The following is a 17641-nucleotide window of genomic DNA, read 5'->3' as shown; positions in this document are numbered from 1 at the left end:
ACTGCCATCTCTCTCTTTCTCTTTCTCTCTTCTCTGCCCCCTTCTGTATAGTCGTTTCAGCTGTGTGGGGAATTATGGGTATCAACGACACCCATTGAGCTGCCACTGAGCCGACTGAAAGTGCCGCAGTGCTAGAAAAGGCAATTCAGAGGCGCTTATAAAGTAGTGGAATGTGATGGGATATACAGGAGTTGAGTGAGGGTTGCATTGGGTCATGTTTAGTGCCAAGCTCCATCTAAGATGACCAGATGTCATCTACCGAAAAAAGTGCTGATTTTTGGACGTTCTCTGTTTTTGAAATTCTGGATAAAAAAGCACCTGTACTTTATATAGCAAAGGAAAAGATACATAACCAGTGTTTCGGGCTTGAGCCCTTCATCACTGTATCCACTGCAATTTGCCTACTGCCATAATCACTCCACAGCAGATTCAATCTAATTGGCTCTCCACTCAGCCCTGGGTCATTTAGACAACAGCAACACGTACATCAGGTGTTTTTATCAATTATAGCTCAGCTTTCAATGCCATCATCTCCTCAGTATTGGACAGCAAGCTTCAAAACCTGGGTCCCTGCATCTTCCTCTATATCCATATCTTGGATTTCCTCATTGGAAAACCACAATCTGCGAATCGGTAACAACGTCTTCTCCTCACTGTCAATCAACACAGGCACACCCCAAGGATGTGTGCTTTGCCCACTGCTCTACTAGCTATATAACCATTACTGTGATCAGGCACACTTCAAATGCCATCTACAAATTTGTCCATGACCCCAGTCATTGGCAGAATCACAAACGGCAATGAGGGAGCCTGTGGAGTGAGATAGATCAACTAAGTGAGTGATGTCACAACAGCAACCTTGCACTCAGGTCTGATGACCTATCATGGGGCCTTCGTGTCGATGCAATCATGGAGAAGGCTCACCAGCAGCTTCACTTCGATAGGAGTTTGAGGAGATTTGGTTTCTCATCAGATTTGCAAATTTCTACAGGGATATCGTGGAGAGCATTCTGACTAGCATCATTGTCTGATATGGAAGTGCCAATGCACAGGACAGGTAGAGATGTGATCTTGGCCAGTGCCATCATGGACATCAGTCTTCACTCCATTCAGGACATCTATAAGAGGTGGTGTCTCAAGAAAGTAGCCTCTATCATCAAGGACCCTCTCCACCCAGGCCATGCCCCCTTCTCACTTCTCACTTTCTCATCAGGAAAGAGGTACTGGACCTGAAGACGAACGACCAATGGTATAAAAACAGCTTCTTCTCTTCAGATTTCTGAATGGACAGTGAACTGCAGACACTACCTCACTTTTTAATCTTTTAGCATTAATTAATTATTTTTTAAAAATGTAATTTTTATAGCAACTTTTGCACCTATAATGCTTCAACAAAACAAATTTTGTGACACATGTTCATGACAATAAATTCTAATTCCAATTTGGGGTCATTATTTGCTTAATACTACTATATGGTAATTGATTAACTTTTTTTTTGTTTTTCAAGTTTCTATTCCATTACTGGCACAGAAGAGAGTGATCAATAATTCTCACCTATCTATGCCTTCCCATGAAAAGCATATAATGCATCAAGAAGTAATGAAGTGAAATATTTCATGTTTTTTAATGATTGGTGGTGGTAGTCTTTAAAAAAAAATAGGTCAACATTTGTTCACCATATTGAATGAATTTTAAGCCATGGCTTCAACTTATTAAAGCAAGTACTTCACTGAAGTGATGGTCAAAGCCAAATTAACAAAATTCAAGTCAGCTACCAACAGACTAATGAAACCAGCATTATTCTTGTTGCAAGTTGAGAATGCCATTTGAATCTTTTGAAAAGGATGCAAGCTGTGAATTATAGTTTTAAACATTTAATGGAACACTTCTGATTGTACTTTTTGTCAAATATTTTAATTGCAGTTATTTAAAAATGCACTTCGAATTGTACTGTGTTCAACTCTTCATGTTCCTTTCACATTTTGTATACATGTACCTGTATATTCTTCTTGATTAATTGACAAGTGTTTATGATTTTGTGCTAGTATTAAAATGATATTGTTTCTTTTCTCTGGCAGCATTTTCAGTTGGCATTGATCGATTCCAACCCTTGCACTCTGTCCAAAGCAGAAAGTAAGTATTTTTAAATTCTCCAGAAGGAATTTTATTTCTTATTTTTATATAGCACTCAAAGCCAGATTTCATTTACAAAATTATGAGCACAACTTGAGCAAAAAAAATCTATTGGAGGAATTAAATGGGTTGAGCACCATCAGTGGCGAACCTGAAAGATTTTTATTGCTTGACACTTTTGCTTATTATGCGACCTCTATTTATGCCCATGAAGCTTGAAGTTTTTAAATATTGTGTTTCTTTCTGTATGCTGGTGGAGCTAATTATCATTGAGTAATGCATGGTTATTCCACTCAATAGCTCTGCCACCTTTTTCTTTTTTATTATCTTTCTGTGTGCAAAGTATGCTTCTGCTCCACTCAGCAGAATTAGGTAGCAGAGCTAGGACTAGATTGATGACTTAAATGCAGAATTGCTCTTGCACACATTTGAAAAAATGTGGGAAGCTGGGGAAGAAATTGTATGTTTAACTTCTGGTGAGGTACCAGAAGATCATAGAGTGGCTAATGTTGTGCTTTTATTTAAGAAGGGCTGCAAGGTGGGTGGTGGGGGGGGGGGTGGTTACTGAAGGAGATTCTCTGAGCAGGATCCAGCAGCATTTGGATAAGTGAGGACTGATTAGGGATAGACAGGAAGGAAAATCTTGTCTCAAATTTGGAAGAGTTGAAAAAGACAGTTGATGAGTGCAGGAGGTGGACATTGTTGACATAAACTTCAAGGGCTTAAACAGGTTCTCATCAGGTAAACTAGTTCCAAAGGTAAATTGCATGTGATCTAGATGATTGGATTCAGAATTGGCTTGGTGAAAGTAGTCAGTGGGTGGTAGTGTTGGGTTGTTTATCAGATTGGAGGTCTGTGACCAGTAGTGTGCCACAAGGACCAGTGCCTGGCCCATGGTTTTTTTAAAATAATTTCTATGACAATTTGGTGAGAATATTTGTGAATGCCATCAAAATTGGTTGAATAGTGGTCAATGAGGAAGGATTTAGATCAGCTGGGAAAATGTTCGAGGAATGCCAGATGGAGTTAACTCAAGTGTGAGGTGTTGCTTCTTGGTAAGTTAAACCAGGGGAGAATACCAGTTTCAGAACCCTGGAGAGCACTGTAGAACAGATTGACCAAGTGAAACAGATACATCGTTTATTTTTTTTTTTTTTTTTTTTTTTTTTTTTTTTAAATTTTTTTATTTTTCACACCATAAATCACATTAGCCATGATATACACTATTTCTTTTCACACATATACAGTGACTTTTTCTCCCCCCCCCCCCTTTCCTCCCAAACCACCCCCCCACCCCCCCCTCTCATCCATTTTAGGTATACAATCTAGGTTGCATTAAGCCAGTCAGACAATGTTGTCATTCAACAAAATTACACCAGAAATTCTACTGAGTCCATTCTTTTCTTTCCTTCTCCTTCCATCAACTTAGGTAATGTTTGTCCCCAGTAGGTTTTCGCTATTGTATTTAATGTAAGGCTCCTATACTTGTTCGAATATTTCAATGTTATTTCTTAACCAATATGTTATTTTTTCTAATGGAATACATTTATTCATTTAAATTTGGTAGTTTCTTCCTTTTAATTTGGTTATGTATTCCATTAATATTTAAAGACATATAGTTCAGCGTAGCCCTTTTATATTTTGTTTATCTTCTCTTTCCGTTTTTCCATCATTACCTTTCCTCCTTTTCCATTTCTGTTTTCTTATTTTCAACTCTTTATAAGACAACATTCCTACAACATCTAACATTTTCCTTATTCTCCTATTTCTATCTTATTTATCCCCAATCTCCCCTTCACCTCCTGAGTTGTCCTTTATCCCTTGTCGGACAACCACATCTCCCCTCTCCATTTGGATTTGCGAATCCACTCGCAAGCGTCAACTGATTTTGCAGTGACCGCTATTTCCCCCCACCCCGCCTCCCCCAGAAAAGATTTCACTTTTCATATGTCACAAAGGTCCCTCTTTTAATTCCCTCCTTATTCTCTCTATTCCATTACCTTCCCTTATTAATTCTTGTCTATACTATCTATATTTTCCTCTAAGTACAGATACATTCATGTATGCTCATTGTCTCTATTCACTCTTATACCTCTTTACCTGCATACATATCAATCATGATCATTTTTACTCTCATTACCCGTCTTCATCCCTCAGTCTATTTTTGTCTTTACCCACATACATATCAGTCGCGATCATTTTAACTCTCATTACCCGTCTTCCTCCCTCAGTCTATTTTTGTAATTGTTCTGCAAATTTTCGTGCTTCTTCTGGATCCGCGAATAGTCTGTTTTGTTGTCCTGGAATAAATATTTTCAATACCGCTGGATGCTTTAGTATAAATTTATACCCTTTCTTCCATAAAATCGCCTTTGCTGTATTGAACTCTTTTCTCTTCTTTAGGAGTTCAAAACTTATATCTGGATAAATGAAGATTTTTTGCCCTTTATACTCCAGTGGTTTGTTGCCCTCTCTTACTTTTTCCATTGTCTTCTCCAGTACCTTTTCTCTTGTAGTATATCTTAGGAATTTTACTACAATAGATCTTGGTTTTTGTTGTGGTTGTGGTTTAGAGGCCAATACTCTATGTGCCCTTTCTATTTCCATTTCATGCTGTAGTTCTGGACATCCTAGGGTCTTAGGGATCCACTCTTTTATAAACTCCCTCATATTCTTGCCTTCTTCATCTTCCTTAAGGCCCACTATCTTTATGTTATTTCTTCTGTTATGGTTTTCCATTGTATCTATTTTTTGAGCTAGTAGTTCTTGTGTCTCTTTAGTTTTTTTATTAGATTTCTCCAATTTCTTTTTTAAGTCTTCTACCTCCATTTCTGCTGCTACTGCCCGCTCTTCCATCTTTTCCATTTTTTTTCCCATTTCTGTTAAGGTCATCTCCATTTTAATTATTTTCTCCTCTGTGTTGTTTATTCTTTTTCTTAAATCCTTAAATTCCTGTGTTTGCCATTCTTTAAATGATTCCATGTATCCTCTAATAAGAGCAAGTATATCCTTTACCTTGCCTCTCTTTTCTTCTTCTATTTCACCATACTCTTCCTCTTCTTCTTCCTCTGGGTTGACCATCTGTTGTTTCTTTGGTGCCCTTTCCTCCTCTTCTATCTTGTTTCTATTGTCTTCTGTGGTCTCTTCTTGCTGCAGGTGTTCTGCAGCTGTCGTTGCCGGCTGTGGAGATCGACTCCCCAGCTGGTCCCCCCTCCCGTCGGTGTGTTTTTTTTCATTCGCATCGCGCATGCGCGAAACCTCGCGCATGCGCGGTTGCGCACTTTTGTTCGGCTCTGCGAGCCATTTTTGTAGTCCATTATTTACCGACCTGAGGGAGCGGGTTTCTCTCTCCGCAGCGGGCCTCTTCGGACAGGTAAGGCCTTCACCTTTTCCCTCCTTTGTCTTCTCTTCCTCTCTTCTTACCGTTGCTTTCGACTTTTCTTTTTTTGTCGCCATCTTCTTTCCACCTTTATACTCACTTTTCTGTAACTTTTATTTCTGTGCCTTTGTGTTTTCTCTTGTTTTTCCCGACTTTTCTGGAGAGGGCTGGAGTTCACCGTCCGGCCACTACTCCATCGCGTGACTCCCATCAGATACATCGTTTATTGACAACATTTGTAGACAGGGTGGTGAAGAAGCTTGCCTTCAGTGTTCTGGAAGTAGAATATCATGTTATGGCTGGGCAAGTTGTTGGTGAGGCCAGTATAGTTGCCGTTCTGTTAATTCAGCTATATGATGAATATCATTGAGCTGGATAGGGTGTATGAAAGATTCACAATGGTCTGGAGGATTTGTGTTACAAAGCTGGAAAGGCTGACTTTTCTTCCCCTGTTGTGTAGGAACTAAGGGAAAATGATGAGGTGCATAGATAAGTTGAGGGTCATTTTTTCCCCAGGAAAGGGTGGACCTTGGTTTAAAAAGAGAGAGAAGATTTAAAAGGGATCAGAAGGGCAACTTTTTCCATGCAGTAGATAATAGGAAAATGATTGCGCTACCAGAAGAAGTGATGGAGGCAAATACAATTATGATGTTTAAAAGACAGATGGACAGGTTTGGAGGGATGCCAAATGCCAGCAAATGGGTCTGGCACAGATGTAAAACCTGGCTGGCATTTGTGAGTTGATCTGAAGGTCCTATTTCCGTGTTGTTTTATGACTTTCCAAAGAACAAGCAGTGTTAAATTGAAATTATTCACTCCAAAACTGTAAAACACCAACAAACTGCTGTCCATTTAATAGAAATATTGATGATTTGCATCTGGCTTGTTTGTTTACAGTATGAGCGGATGTCCAGATTGGGGTGATGTGCGGCCAGAGTATGGTCAGGGGCAAGGTCTGGTTGATGCACTGGATGTGTGGCCAGAGCAAGAGTTCAGGACACGGGGATGTGGGTATATTTGTGCCTGGGGCAGTGGTTTGGAATTCTTGAGTATTTCCTGTTCTTTTTAAGCTCATTGGGTTCAGTGGAAAAATGCATTATACTACTGTGTGACATGTTTTTAAAAATAAAAGTGAAATAAAGTATGCTTCAGTATTGTTAGAAGTAAAATCCATCATCTGGAGCATTCAGAAGTCTGGCATCACCCATCCCTCGGATGCTGGATTACCATAGATTACTGCATTAGATTTTACTTTTACTTTTGCCTCCTATCATATTTATGCCTTATCATTCTGAAAACAGCACATGTTTTTTCCATTCTATTACTTTAAATATTTTATTATTTTTCCATCACTAAAGCAAAGAAACCACATCACACATTGCTTCAAGATGGATAGGTATCCATCAACAAATTTACATACATGTGATTTTCCCCCTCCCTCTCCCACCCCCCTTTAAAAAGAAAAGAAAGGAAAAAAAAACACTGGGTGCAGCGTCAGTGCTTCCAATGGACATCTGGGGAGGCAGTGGAGCCATCTCCTTATATAATTTCTTTTATTAATCCACCTGTTGGTATTTTTATCAGGGTGTGGCTACAGTTGTGTTTCCATGTATGTCAGATATGGCTGCCATATTTTAACAAAGGTGCTGTGTTGGTTTCTAAGATTATAGGTAATTTTTTCCCATGGGTATACAGCTATGCATCTCGGTAATCCACTTACTGATGAGAAAAGGGGAGTCAGACTTCCAGATCATCGCTATTCACTTTTTTACTATGGACAAACCAATTAATACGAATTGAATTTGGTTAATTTATAGCTTATGTCCATGAGGTTCCCCAGAAGATACAACATTAGGTCTGGTGGAAAGGTTACTTTTGTAATTCTGGTTAGTACATCAGTTAAATCCTGCCAAAATGGGCCCACCTTTACGTAGGACCAAGTTGCTTGAACAAACGTTCACTATTTCACTCCACACCTGAAACAAATCTCTTGACATCTCCAGTTTTGCCATATGAATATTTTGCAGTGTGAGGTAAAGCTGGCGTAGAAAGTTGTATTGAGCCAGTCTGTACCTGGAATTAATCCCATTCTGTTACTTTGCTTTGTTATCTGACATTTTATATTTCATATTTTCTGAATACTGCTAGCAGATTTTTAATAGCTTATCTTGTACGCATTTCCCTATTGTATTCAATCTATGGCATGCCCTGGCCCCAAATAAAACACTGTTGAATTCAAGGTTGTGTTCAGTTTTTAAATTCTTATTCATAATGTCCTAGCTGTCAACTTGACTTCCTGCTTATAATGAAAATACTTAACAATAGTACAGATCTTTCCCACTGCTTAAAGAAAATCCTATATTCTCAAGCCATGAATTGCTTGTCACTTTCACATTTACAGTCTAACGAATTTTTCATTGCATTTATCATCTTTTGCCCCTCTTATAAAGACCTCAGAACACTACCCAAAAAATGTTAATAGCCACCAAGCATTTGCATACACTTGGTATGTTTTCCACATTAGGTAGATGATACTTCCTTGACTCTGAGGCACTTTGGGATGATCTGACACTGTGAAAGGCACTATACAAATGCTAAGCTTCCTTTGTGTGGCTTGTAAACTTTCTAGAACAAATTTGACATGTAGCTAAATAAATGGAAATGTATAAATAATATAGATCTAAAATATTATTTGCTATTGAATAATATTTGCAATCTTATTTGAATGACATAGGTTTATGGTGATTGCTTAATACAATAGGGAGATTGTATGGTCTTTGACTCAACAAATAGTATCCTACAAACCTACTAGATTGCTTGGATGTATCATTTAAAGGGATATTTTGATGTCAACATCTGGAATTTAATTTTTTATTTTAGCCACTTCAGTTGGAAATTCTTTTCATGGATGAATTTCTCTGACTGTTGACACATTTCTAGATTTTTGGTTTGATATTTGTTAGCTTATCGATTGAATATATATGCATTGTATTAAATTGAAAACAAATTGTTTGAAGTGCCAACTACTAAAATGGTTAATTTTTGTTTACAGTTCAGTTCCATGTTGCTCACTTGTATGAAATCCAGGTAAGCCATCCTCTCATTATTTGATGAAGGTAAGGAGATGGGTATATCGATATTTAGTAAGGCATTTGTCAAGATCCTCCATGGTAGGCTCATTCAGAAATCATGAGCCATGTGATCCTAAGAACCTTGATTGCTTGGATTCAGAATTGATTTGTCTGCAGAATAAAGAGAAGTAGTAAATGAAACTTGCTCTGCCTGGCAGTCAGCAACCAGTGGCATTCTGCTGGGATCTTTTCTGGGACTCGTGCACTGATTTTTTTTATATATATAAATGACTTGGATGAAGAAGTGGAGGGGGTGTGGTAAGTAAGTTTGCAGATGATCCAAAAGTTGGAGATGTTGTGGATAGCGTGAAAGATTATTATAGGATTCAACGGGAGCCAGACATGATGCAGAATTGGGCAGAGTGTTAACTGTGGAGGAACTGATGGATCTTGGTGTTCAGGTCCATAGATCCCTGAAGGTTGCCACATAAATTGATCAGGTAGTTCAGGAAACTTTTGGCATGTTGAGTTTTAGTCTGGGGATTGAGTTCAAGTGCTGTGAGGTAATGTTGCAGCTTAATTGTGGTTAGACCACACCTCGAGTATTGGGTTCATTTCTGGTCATTCATTACAGGAAGGATGTTGATGCTTTGGAGAGAGTGCAGAGCAGATTTACCAGGATGTTGATTGGATTGGAAAACATGTCATATGGAGCAAGGCTGACTGAGCTAAGTCTTTCCTCTTTGGAGCAACAAAGAATGAAAGGTGACTTAATAGAGATTTATTCGATTCTAACAGGCTTATATAGGGTGAACAGCCAGCACTTTTTTTCCTGACACAACAATAGCAAATACCAGAGGTCGTCTTTATAAGGTAAATATAGGAAGGATTATAGGAGATGTCAGAGGCAAGCTTGTTTACGTATAGAGTAGTGGATGCCTGGAATGCGTTGCTGAAGGTGGTGATGGAGGCTGGTACAATAGCGACATTCAAAATACTTTTAGTTAGACACAGATGTAGAAAAAAAATAGAGGGTTATAGTTGAGGTAGGGAAAAATTAGTTTGTTGTGGATTAGCACAACATCATGAGCTGTGCAATAATGTTCTTTGATAATTGACCTGTAATGATGCTTTCAATTCTTTTCTGGGTGAATTTGTATGTATAAGCACTAATGAGGATATTTGTGTGCATTTGAGTCAGATTGATAATGAAGGATATGAGAAAATGCAAAGATGTGGGAAGGGCACAATTTAAACAAGGATAGCTGATTAGGCCAAATGAGTAAGGATGTGGAATGGGAGATGTACAAGTATGCATGGAAGTACATCACAAAATTCTGTTTATGCCGTGGTTGAAGTAAAAACACAAAATGTGGAGAAGCTCAGCAGGTCAAACAGTCTCCTTTATCTAGCAAAGGTAAAGATACAAAAGCAACGTTTTGGGCTTGAGCCCCTCATCAAAATGCCGTCAAGCATCTGAACAAAAGAGTAGGAGGGGGGAAAGGGGAGTGGCAAGGTAGGAGACTTATTTACTACATCCAGTGCACTCTTTGTGGCATTCTCTACATCGGTGAGACTGGTCGCAGACTGGGAGATCGCTTTGCTCAGCAACTCCGCTCAGGTTGCAACCACAGCGACCTCACAGTGGCCAACCATTTCTGAGTCACCTCGCATGCTCGCGTCTGTTCATGACGTTACGTACTGTCCCACCCTGACCACCTGCAGACTGGAGGAACAATATCTTATTTTCCTTATGGGCACCCTCCAGCCACATGGCATGAACAATGACTTTACAGTTTTCCACTAAACCTTCGTCTTTTGTTTCCCCTCCCACCTTTTCCTGTCCTTTGTGTTCTTTCACCCACACAGCCCTACCATCTCTCCCCCTCATTGCTGATGTCCCCTCCCTCCTTTCTCCACCTATCGTCTCCTGCCTTTACACACCTCTCCCCCCCCCCCCCTCCCCCCCCACCCCCTTTCCCACTCCTACTCTTTTGTTTGGATGCTTGCCAGCATTTTCTCATATGTTGATTAAGGGCTTAAGCCCAAAATGTTGGTTATGTATCTTTGCTACATAAAGGACACTGTTTGACCTGCTGAGCTTCTCCCGCATTTTGTGTTTTTACTTCATGTATGCATGGAAGTGCTTGAGGAAGGAGGATGCTTGGGGAGTGAGATGTATAAAGAAGACCAATACTTGGAAATAAATGTGAGAGTGAAGATACAGGAAGGCAGATGGAGTGTGTGTGGTATGTAGTGAGAGTACTGGGAATAGTGAATGAGTGAAATGCACGATGGGAAGAACACAATCATAATTGCATAGAATGAAGAGGAGCTCAGGATAGAAAGCCAATTTGATAGAATAGAGCATGCTTGGAGCAGAATAAACTGGATTATACTTGCCAATTTACAGGGCCACTGGTAGATTCAATCTACTTGTGAGGTTTGTATTGATTACCATGTAAAAGTCAACCCCTTCTACTTTGGGCCCAAAAATCTGATATTTTCCATATATCGCATGCAAAAGTCAACCTTCCTATTTTTGTCCCGATGCCCTGACCTAGGCCCCGGCCACCCGCTCATCTGAACTACCTCAGCCACCAGCCCTCCAGTACTCCCGATGCCCCAACCGCGGATCCTTGCCTTGACCACCCGCTCACCGAGTTCCCGACGTCCCAAAAGATGCAAGTACTTAATGCAGTCAAAAGTAGTGTATGTGTTATAGTCGATCCCCTAAATTTTAGCCCCCAAAAAATCGATCCACAAAATTTGACTATTACACATATATATTTAGTAGTTATTCTTACTTTTCTGTTTCCAGAGAAAAAAAATCATCTTGTTGCTAACTTTTGAATTTTCCTATCATAAGGCACATTCTCCTGTCACAGAAATTTAGTACCGTTTCTTGCATGAATAATAAATGTACCCATACGGTATGTTGATAGGGTTTTTTTGTGAAAATTTCATTGGATCTGATTTAACATTAATTTACTTACTTATTTAGTTCCTGACGTATTATCAGATGTTGAATGGCAAGAGTGGGCATGAGATTGGCAGATGGAATACAACATTGGTGAATGTGAGGTCATCCACATTGGAAGGAAAATAATAAATCGCTCTAATATTTAAAAGGTGAAAAATTGCAGAGGGCTGTTGTATAGTCAGCGGAGAGACCTGGGAGTGCTTCTCTGTGAATTGTAAAAGGTTAGTTTGCAGGTGCAGCAGATAATTGTTAAAACAAATTGAAATTTGGTTTTCAATGCTGGAGGCGTTGATTTTAATTACAGGGAATTTCTGAACAGGGTACTGGTGAGACTACACATGGAATGCTATGGGTAATTCTGGTCTTACTTGAGAAAGGATATATGGCTTTGCAGGCAGAGCAGAGGAGGTTCACCAGGTTGGTTTTGGAAATGATTGGGTGAGCTTATTAGGAGGGATTGAGTAGTGTAATGTATACTCATTAGAGTTTAGAAAGATGTAGGGGAATCTTATAGAAACATAGAATTATGAAAGAAATAGGTAAGAGAGGTTATTTCCACTGGCAGGTGAGACTAGAACTAGGGGACATAGACTCAAGGTTTGGACAGAGGTGAGAAAAGGATGAAATGTGTTGGAGGATGTCTGCATTTGCACGAAATTTATTTTGTTTGATGAACTTTGGAAGGTATTTTAACATTTTTTTCATGTTTGCAATCTCTATTTCAGTTACTGGGTAATGGATATCAAAGCTAACGTCTGGAGGTGGTACTAATGTATAATATATAGCTGGTCTTGTAATATTCACCCTGAATTTTTAAAAAGATAGCATCATGTCATCACATTTTAAATTAAAAATTGTTGGAAGAATATATTTGTCATAAAGTAATATTCTTTTAATAATGACTTGATGCTTAATTCCAGACACCTTTCAAGTAGATACTTAATTTTCTTTTTGCATATTTTCACTTTGAAGCTGTGTTTGTGTTTATTGAAGCGCTATTACATGAAGAAATAGTTTACCAGCAGTCAATGAGAGAGATAGATGGGCTATCATTGTTAAAAAACAATTTTGTAGCAGTTGAAAATCTTGATTACTATGGTGCTGCATGAGATAGCAAGACTGGATAAGATTCTTCCATTGATAATATGATCAGTTTGAAAGGCCAAGTTTGGAAATGATACAAATTAATGATTGGGGCGTGCTGCGTGACCTGCTATCTTCGAAAAAGTGATAAAAAGGACTCTAAAAGTTACAGAAACTATAAGGAAGAACTATCTAAAGACATAGAAGACAATGTCACCAAAGAAGGATAAAGGCCATACTTCAATACAAGAAACCAAGCAAGAAAAGGAACAAGTAAAAAAAAAAGAGAGGCCTGCCTTGAGAAAGGATCCTGGTGCTGTCCGCAAGGAAATATCCAAAGGAGAGAGACCAGAAGCCTCTTGTTCACTGCTGCATAAGGTCCCCTCCAACAATGGCCGTCAACGTTGACTGATGAAGTGACTGCACATGCACGAGGAGTCGTGCATGCGCAGAGCACACAAAAAAAACCACATTTTAATAAAGGTACAAGATGCTCACAGCTCCAGCAATCAAGAAGAGGAAAAGCAAAGGAAAGATCAGGAACGACCTCTCTTTTCTTCTCTTTGGCTTGGCTTCGCGGACGAAGATTTATGGAGGGGGTAAAAAGTCCACGTCAGCTGCAGGCTCGTTTGTGGCTGACAAGTCCGATGCGGGACAGGCAGACACGGTTGCAGCGGTTGCAGGGGAAAATTGGTTGGTTGGGGTTGGGTGTTGGGTTTTTCCTCCTTTGCCTTTTGTCAGTGAGGTGGGCTCTGCGGTCTTCTTCAAAGGAGGTTGCTGCCTGCCAAACTGTGAGGCGCCAAGATGCACGGTTTGAGGCGTTATCAGCCCACTGGCGGTGGTCAATGTGGCAGGCACCAAGAGATTTCTTTAGGCAGTCCTTGTACCTTTTCTTTGGTGCACCTCTGTCACGGTGGCCAGTGGAGAGCTCGCCATATAACATGATCTTGGGAAGGCGATGGTCCTCCATTCTGGAGACGTGACCCATCCAGCGCAGCTGGATCTTCAGCAGCGTGGACTCAATGCTGTCGACCTCTGCCATCTCGAGTACTTCGACGTTAGGGATGAAAGCGCTCCAATGGATGTTGAGGATGGAGCGGAGACAACGCTGGTGGAAGCGTTCTAGGAGCCGTAGGTGGTGCCGGTAGAGGACCCATGATTCGGAGCCGAACAGGAGTGTGGGTATGACAACGGCTCTGTATACGCTTATCTTTGTGAGGTTTTTCAGTTGGTTGTTTTTCCAGACTCTTTTGTGTAGTCTTCCAAAGGCGCTATTTGCCTTGGCGAGTCTGTTGTCTATCTCATTGTCGATCCTTGCATCTGATGAAATGGTGCAGCCGAGATAGGTAAACTGGTTGACCGTTTTGAGTTTTGTGTGCCCGATGGAGATGTGGGGGGGCTGGTAGTCATGGTGGGGAGCTGGCTGATGGAGGACCTCAGTTTTCTTCAGGCTGACTTCCAGGCCAAACATTTTGGCAGTTTCCGCAAAGCAGGACGTCAAGCGCTGAAGAGCTGGCTCTGAATGGGCAACTAAAGCGGCATCATCTGCAAAGAGTAGTTCACGGACAAGTTTCTCTTGTGTCTTGGTGTGAGCTTGCAGGCGCCTCAGATTGAAGAGACTGCCATCCGTGCGGTACCGGATGTAAACAGCGTCTTCATTGTTGGGGTCTTTCATGGCTTGGACCTACAATTAAGAAAAAAAGCAGAAAAAGGTGCAGAAGCTTCTTTATCTTCTGGAAAAACGAGGCAATTTTTAGATTCTTTTTGACAGTCAATGGAAATATTAACTGAAGAAGTAAGGAAGAATGGTGACGTTTGAAAGATTAATGCAACAAGTTGACATGATTTGAAATAGTGAATGGGAAAATTAAAGGAAATGAATTTGAGATTGAAAATATTAAAGACCAAATGAAGAAATTACAAGCAGAAGCTGCTGTCAAGAACAATCAGTTAATGCAAAAAATAGACATTCTGGAAAATTTTAGTAGACAGAATAATATGCAGATTGTTGGACTTAAAGAAGGTGGTGAGAGTCAAGATTTGAAATTTTTTTTGCAATGATGGATACCGTAATCTTTAGGTCAGGCTGAATTTTGAGGAGATTTGGAGTTTGAGCAAGCCCATAGGGCATTGAGACTAAACCTCAGCCTGACCAAAGGTCCTGTCCAATACTTGTCAGATTCCTTCGATATGAAGTAAGAGAGAAGATATTGGAGTTGGCAGCAAAACAAGTTAAAGAAAGACAATCACCTTTGATTTATAATGGAAATAAGATTTTCTTTTATCCAGACTTAAGTTCTGATTTGTTAAAAAAGAGAAGAGTTTAATCTGGTTAAAGATGTGTTATGGAAAAAAGGCTATGCCTTTGTTTTGAGATATCCAGCTGTATTGTAAGTATTTGTCCTGGGCAGGAGGAATAGATTTTTTACAGAGCCCAATGAAGCAAAGGTATATGCCTACTCATTACCTGTTAAAGAACAACAGATGGTTGTTGATACCCGAATTAATTACATAACTGAAAGAATTTTGTTGTAACTGAAATTATATGTTTGAAGAGAATTTAAAGGGGGAAGAAGTTTTAACCTATAATGTAAGTGATCTATTATATTTTGATAAGATTAATGGATTATTAAATTTATTGGAAAACTATAGTAAGGGATGGTATGGTGTATCGAGTGAGTTAATGGGGAATATGATGCTGACAGAATGGAATCCATGTAGAAAGAAGATTGAAGAATTATCAATTAGTTAGAATGTTATTAAAGCAAAATCCTTTCATTTTGTTTACAGTTAATAAAATTCATTTTTTGATATACGGTATAACTAGAATAAGAAGGATAAAGGATTGTTTTTTTGTTTTTTTAAACTTTTGACCAATTCAAGAATAAATATAATATACCAATAATACCATTTTTTTCTTATCAACTTAAAATATATTTAAAAAGAATGTTAGGACTGAATTTTAGATTTACCGAACAAAGTCAATTTGAATATTTAATAACTGATAAGTTTATCAAAAAATTTATTACTAAATCTTCATCAAATGCCTCAATACTGGTACATTATAGTTTTTTAAAAGAGAAGGGTTCCACTTATAAATAAATTGATTAATAAAACAATCAGCAATTTGTGCTAACTCAATTTTAGCCCAAATCGGGGGTTGATTTATGTCAAACATTCTATTAATAAACTTTAATTTGGCAGCTTCGTAATAATTCTGAAAATGCGGTAATTGAAGTCCATTTAATGCATACTTTCATGTCAATTTTTGGAAAGACACTCTAGCTAATTTACCTTTCCATAAAAGTAAATGGACTGATGCATTTAAATCTTTAAAGAAAATTTTTGGAAGTATACAAGGAATAGATTGAAAAAGATATTGAATACGTGGAAAAATATTCATTTTAACACAATTTACTCGTCCTATCAAAGTTAATGATAAATCTTTCCATTTTTTCAAATCAGATTTAATTTTATTTAATAAAGGTACATAATTCAATTTATATACATTTTGATATTCAACACCAACTATTACTCCTAAATATTTAATTTTATTAGCCCATCAAAACCGTGTAACTTGTTTATAATCTAAGTAATCCTCATTTGAAATCGGTAATATTTCACTTTTATTCCAATTAACCTTATATCCTGACATTTCTCCTCACTGTTCCAAATGAAATTGGAGCCTTTCCAAAGATCCTTTAGGATGCATTAAATAAATTAACACATCATCCACAAACAAATTAATCTTGTATTCCTCATTACCAATTTTAATTCCTTGAATAATATTATACTGTCTAATAGCTTAAGCCAGTGACTCAATGACCAAAGCAAATAAAGCCAGCCACAACGGACAACCTTGCCTCGTTGACCTAGTCAAATTAAATGAAAATGAAATTTGTCCATTAGTCATCACCCGAGCCAATGGATTTTTATATCAAGCCTTCACCCAACCAGTAAAGAGTGGTCCAAATTTAAATCTTTCCAACACTTTAAATAAAAAATTCCACTCTACCCATCAAAAGCTTTTTCAGCATTTAGTGGTACTATCATTGGTTGGTTGGGTTGTTTCTTTGATGCATTAATTAATGTAATTAATTTAATAATATTATCTGCTGAATAACAATTTTTATAAAATCTGCTTGATCAACTGAATTAACTGTGGTAAAAACTTTGCAAGTCTATAAGATAACATCTTAGCTACAATTTTATAATCAACATTAAGTAAAGAAATTGGTCTATATGAAGCCACTTTTAAAGGATCTCCACCTTTCTTAGAAATAACAGTAATCAACACTCTTGAAAAAGACTCCGGGAATTCACCCGTTTCTGTAGCTTGATTTAATGCTTCCATAAATACCAGAAGTAATAAATCATAAAATTCTTTATAAAACTCTAAAAGTAAACCCATCCACTCCTGGAGATTTCCCACCCAGCTTAGTTTGTAAAACTTCCTTAACCTCCAAATCAGTAAAACAAACTATCTAACTCCTGTACATCTTTTTCCTTTAAAGTTATTAAATATAAATTAGTCAAAAAAGACTCAACCTGATTGTCATCTTGAGCCCCTCCAGAAGTGTATAATTTTTTTTTTAACTTTATTTATTCGTTCAAAATACAGATAGTAAGTAACATATATAACAATAAACTAAGCATGAACGATATATTTTATATATATATAAAAGAAAAAAAGAAAAAAGAGGGAAAAAAAGGAAAATCCCCCTCTCCCTGTCAGCCAAATCTCCTAAGGAGAGCCATAAAGAAAAAAAATTAAAGAAAAATTAAGCATACATATTAAGATCTAATCAATGTAAATCAAAATGTAAATATTCTGAAAATAACAACCACTTATTAATAAAAAAAACTATAGTTATGTGAAACGTGTGATTTTTTTCCCATTATTAAACAATATTTCATCTCATTATGCCATCTATTAATATCAATCATATTCGTATCTTTCCACGTACTAGCAATACATTTTTTTCGCTACAG

At 38.1% G+C, this 17641-nt stretch overlaps 1 protein-coding gene across 9 annotated transcripts in view; it reads left to right on the top strand.

The window, feature by feature from the left end:
* Positions 1–17641, top strand: part of kdm6a (lysine (K)-specific demethylase 6A) — a 317187-nt gene that overhangs the window by 214163 nt on the left and 85383 nt on the right. For all 9 annotated transcript variants that reach the window (XM_069889290.1, XM_069889289.1, XM_069889297.1 and 6 more), the window contains 2 exons: positions 2079–2133; positions 8565–8599. In XM_069889290.1, coding sequence (XP_069745391.1) covers positions 2079–2133; positions 8565–8599 — 90 coding nt within the window. The remainder of the gene's footprint in view (positions 1–2078; positions 2134–8564; positions 8600–17641) is intronic.

Source organism: Narcine bancroftii, chromosome 7 (assembly GCF_036971445.1).
Source record: "Narcine bancroftii isolate sNarBan1 chromosome 7, sNarBan1.hap1, whole genome shotgun sequence".
NCBI classification, from domain to species: Eukaryota; Metazoa; Chordata; class Chondrichthyes; order Torpediniformes; family Narcinidae; genus Narcine; species Narcine bancroftii.
This window is presented reverse-complemented; position numbering and strand designations above follow the sequence as displayed.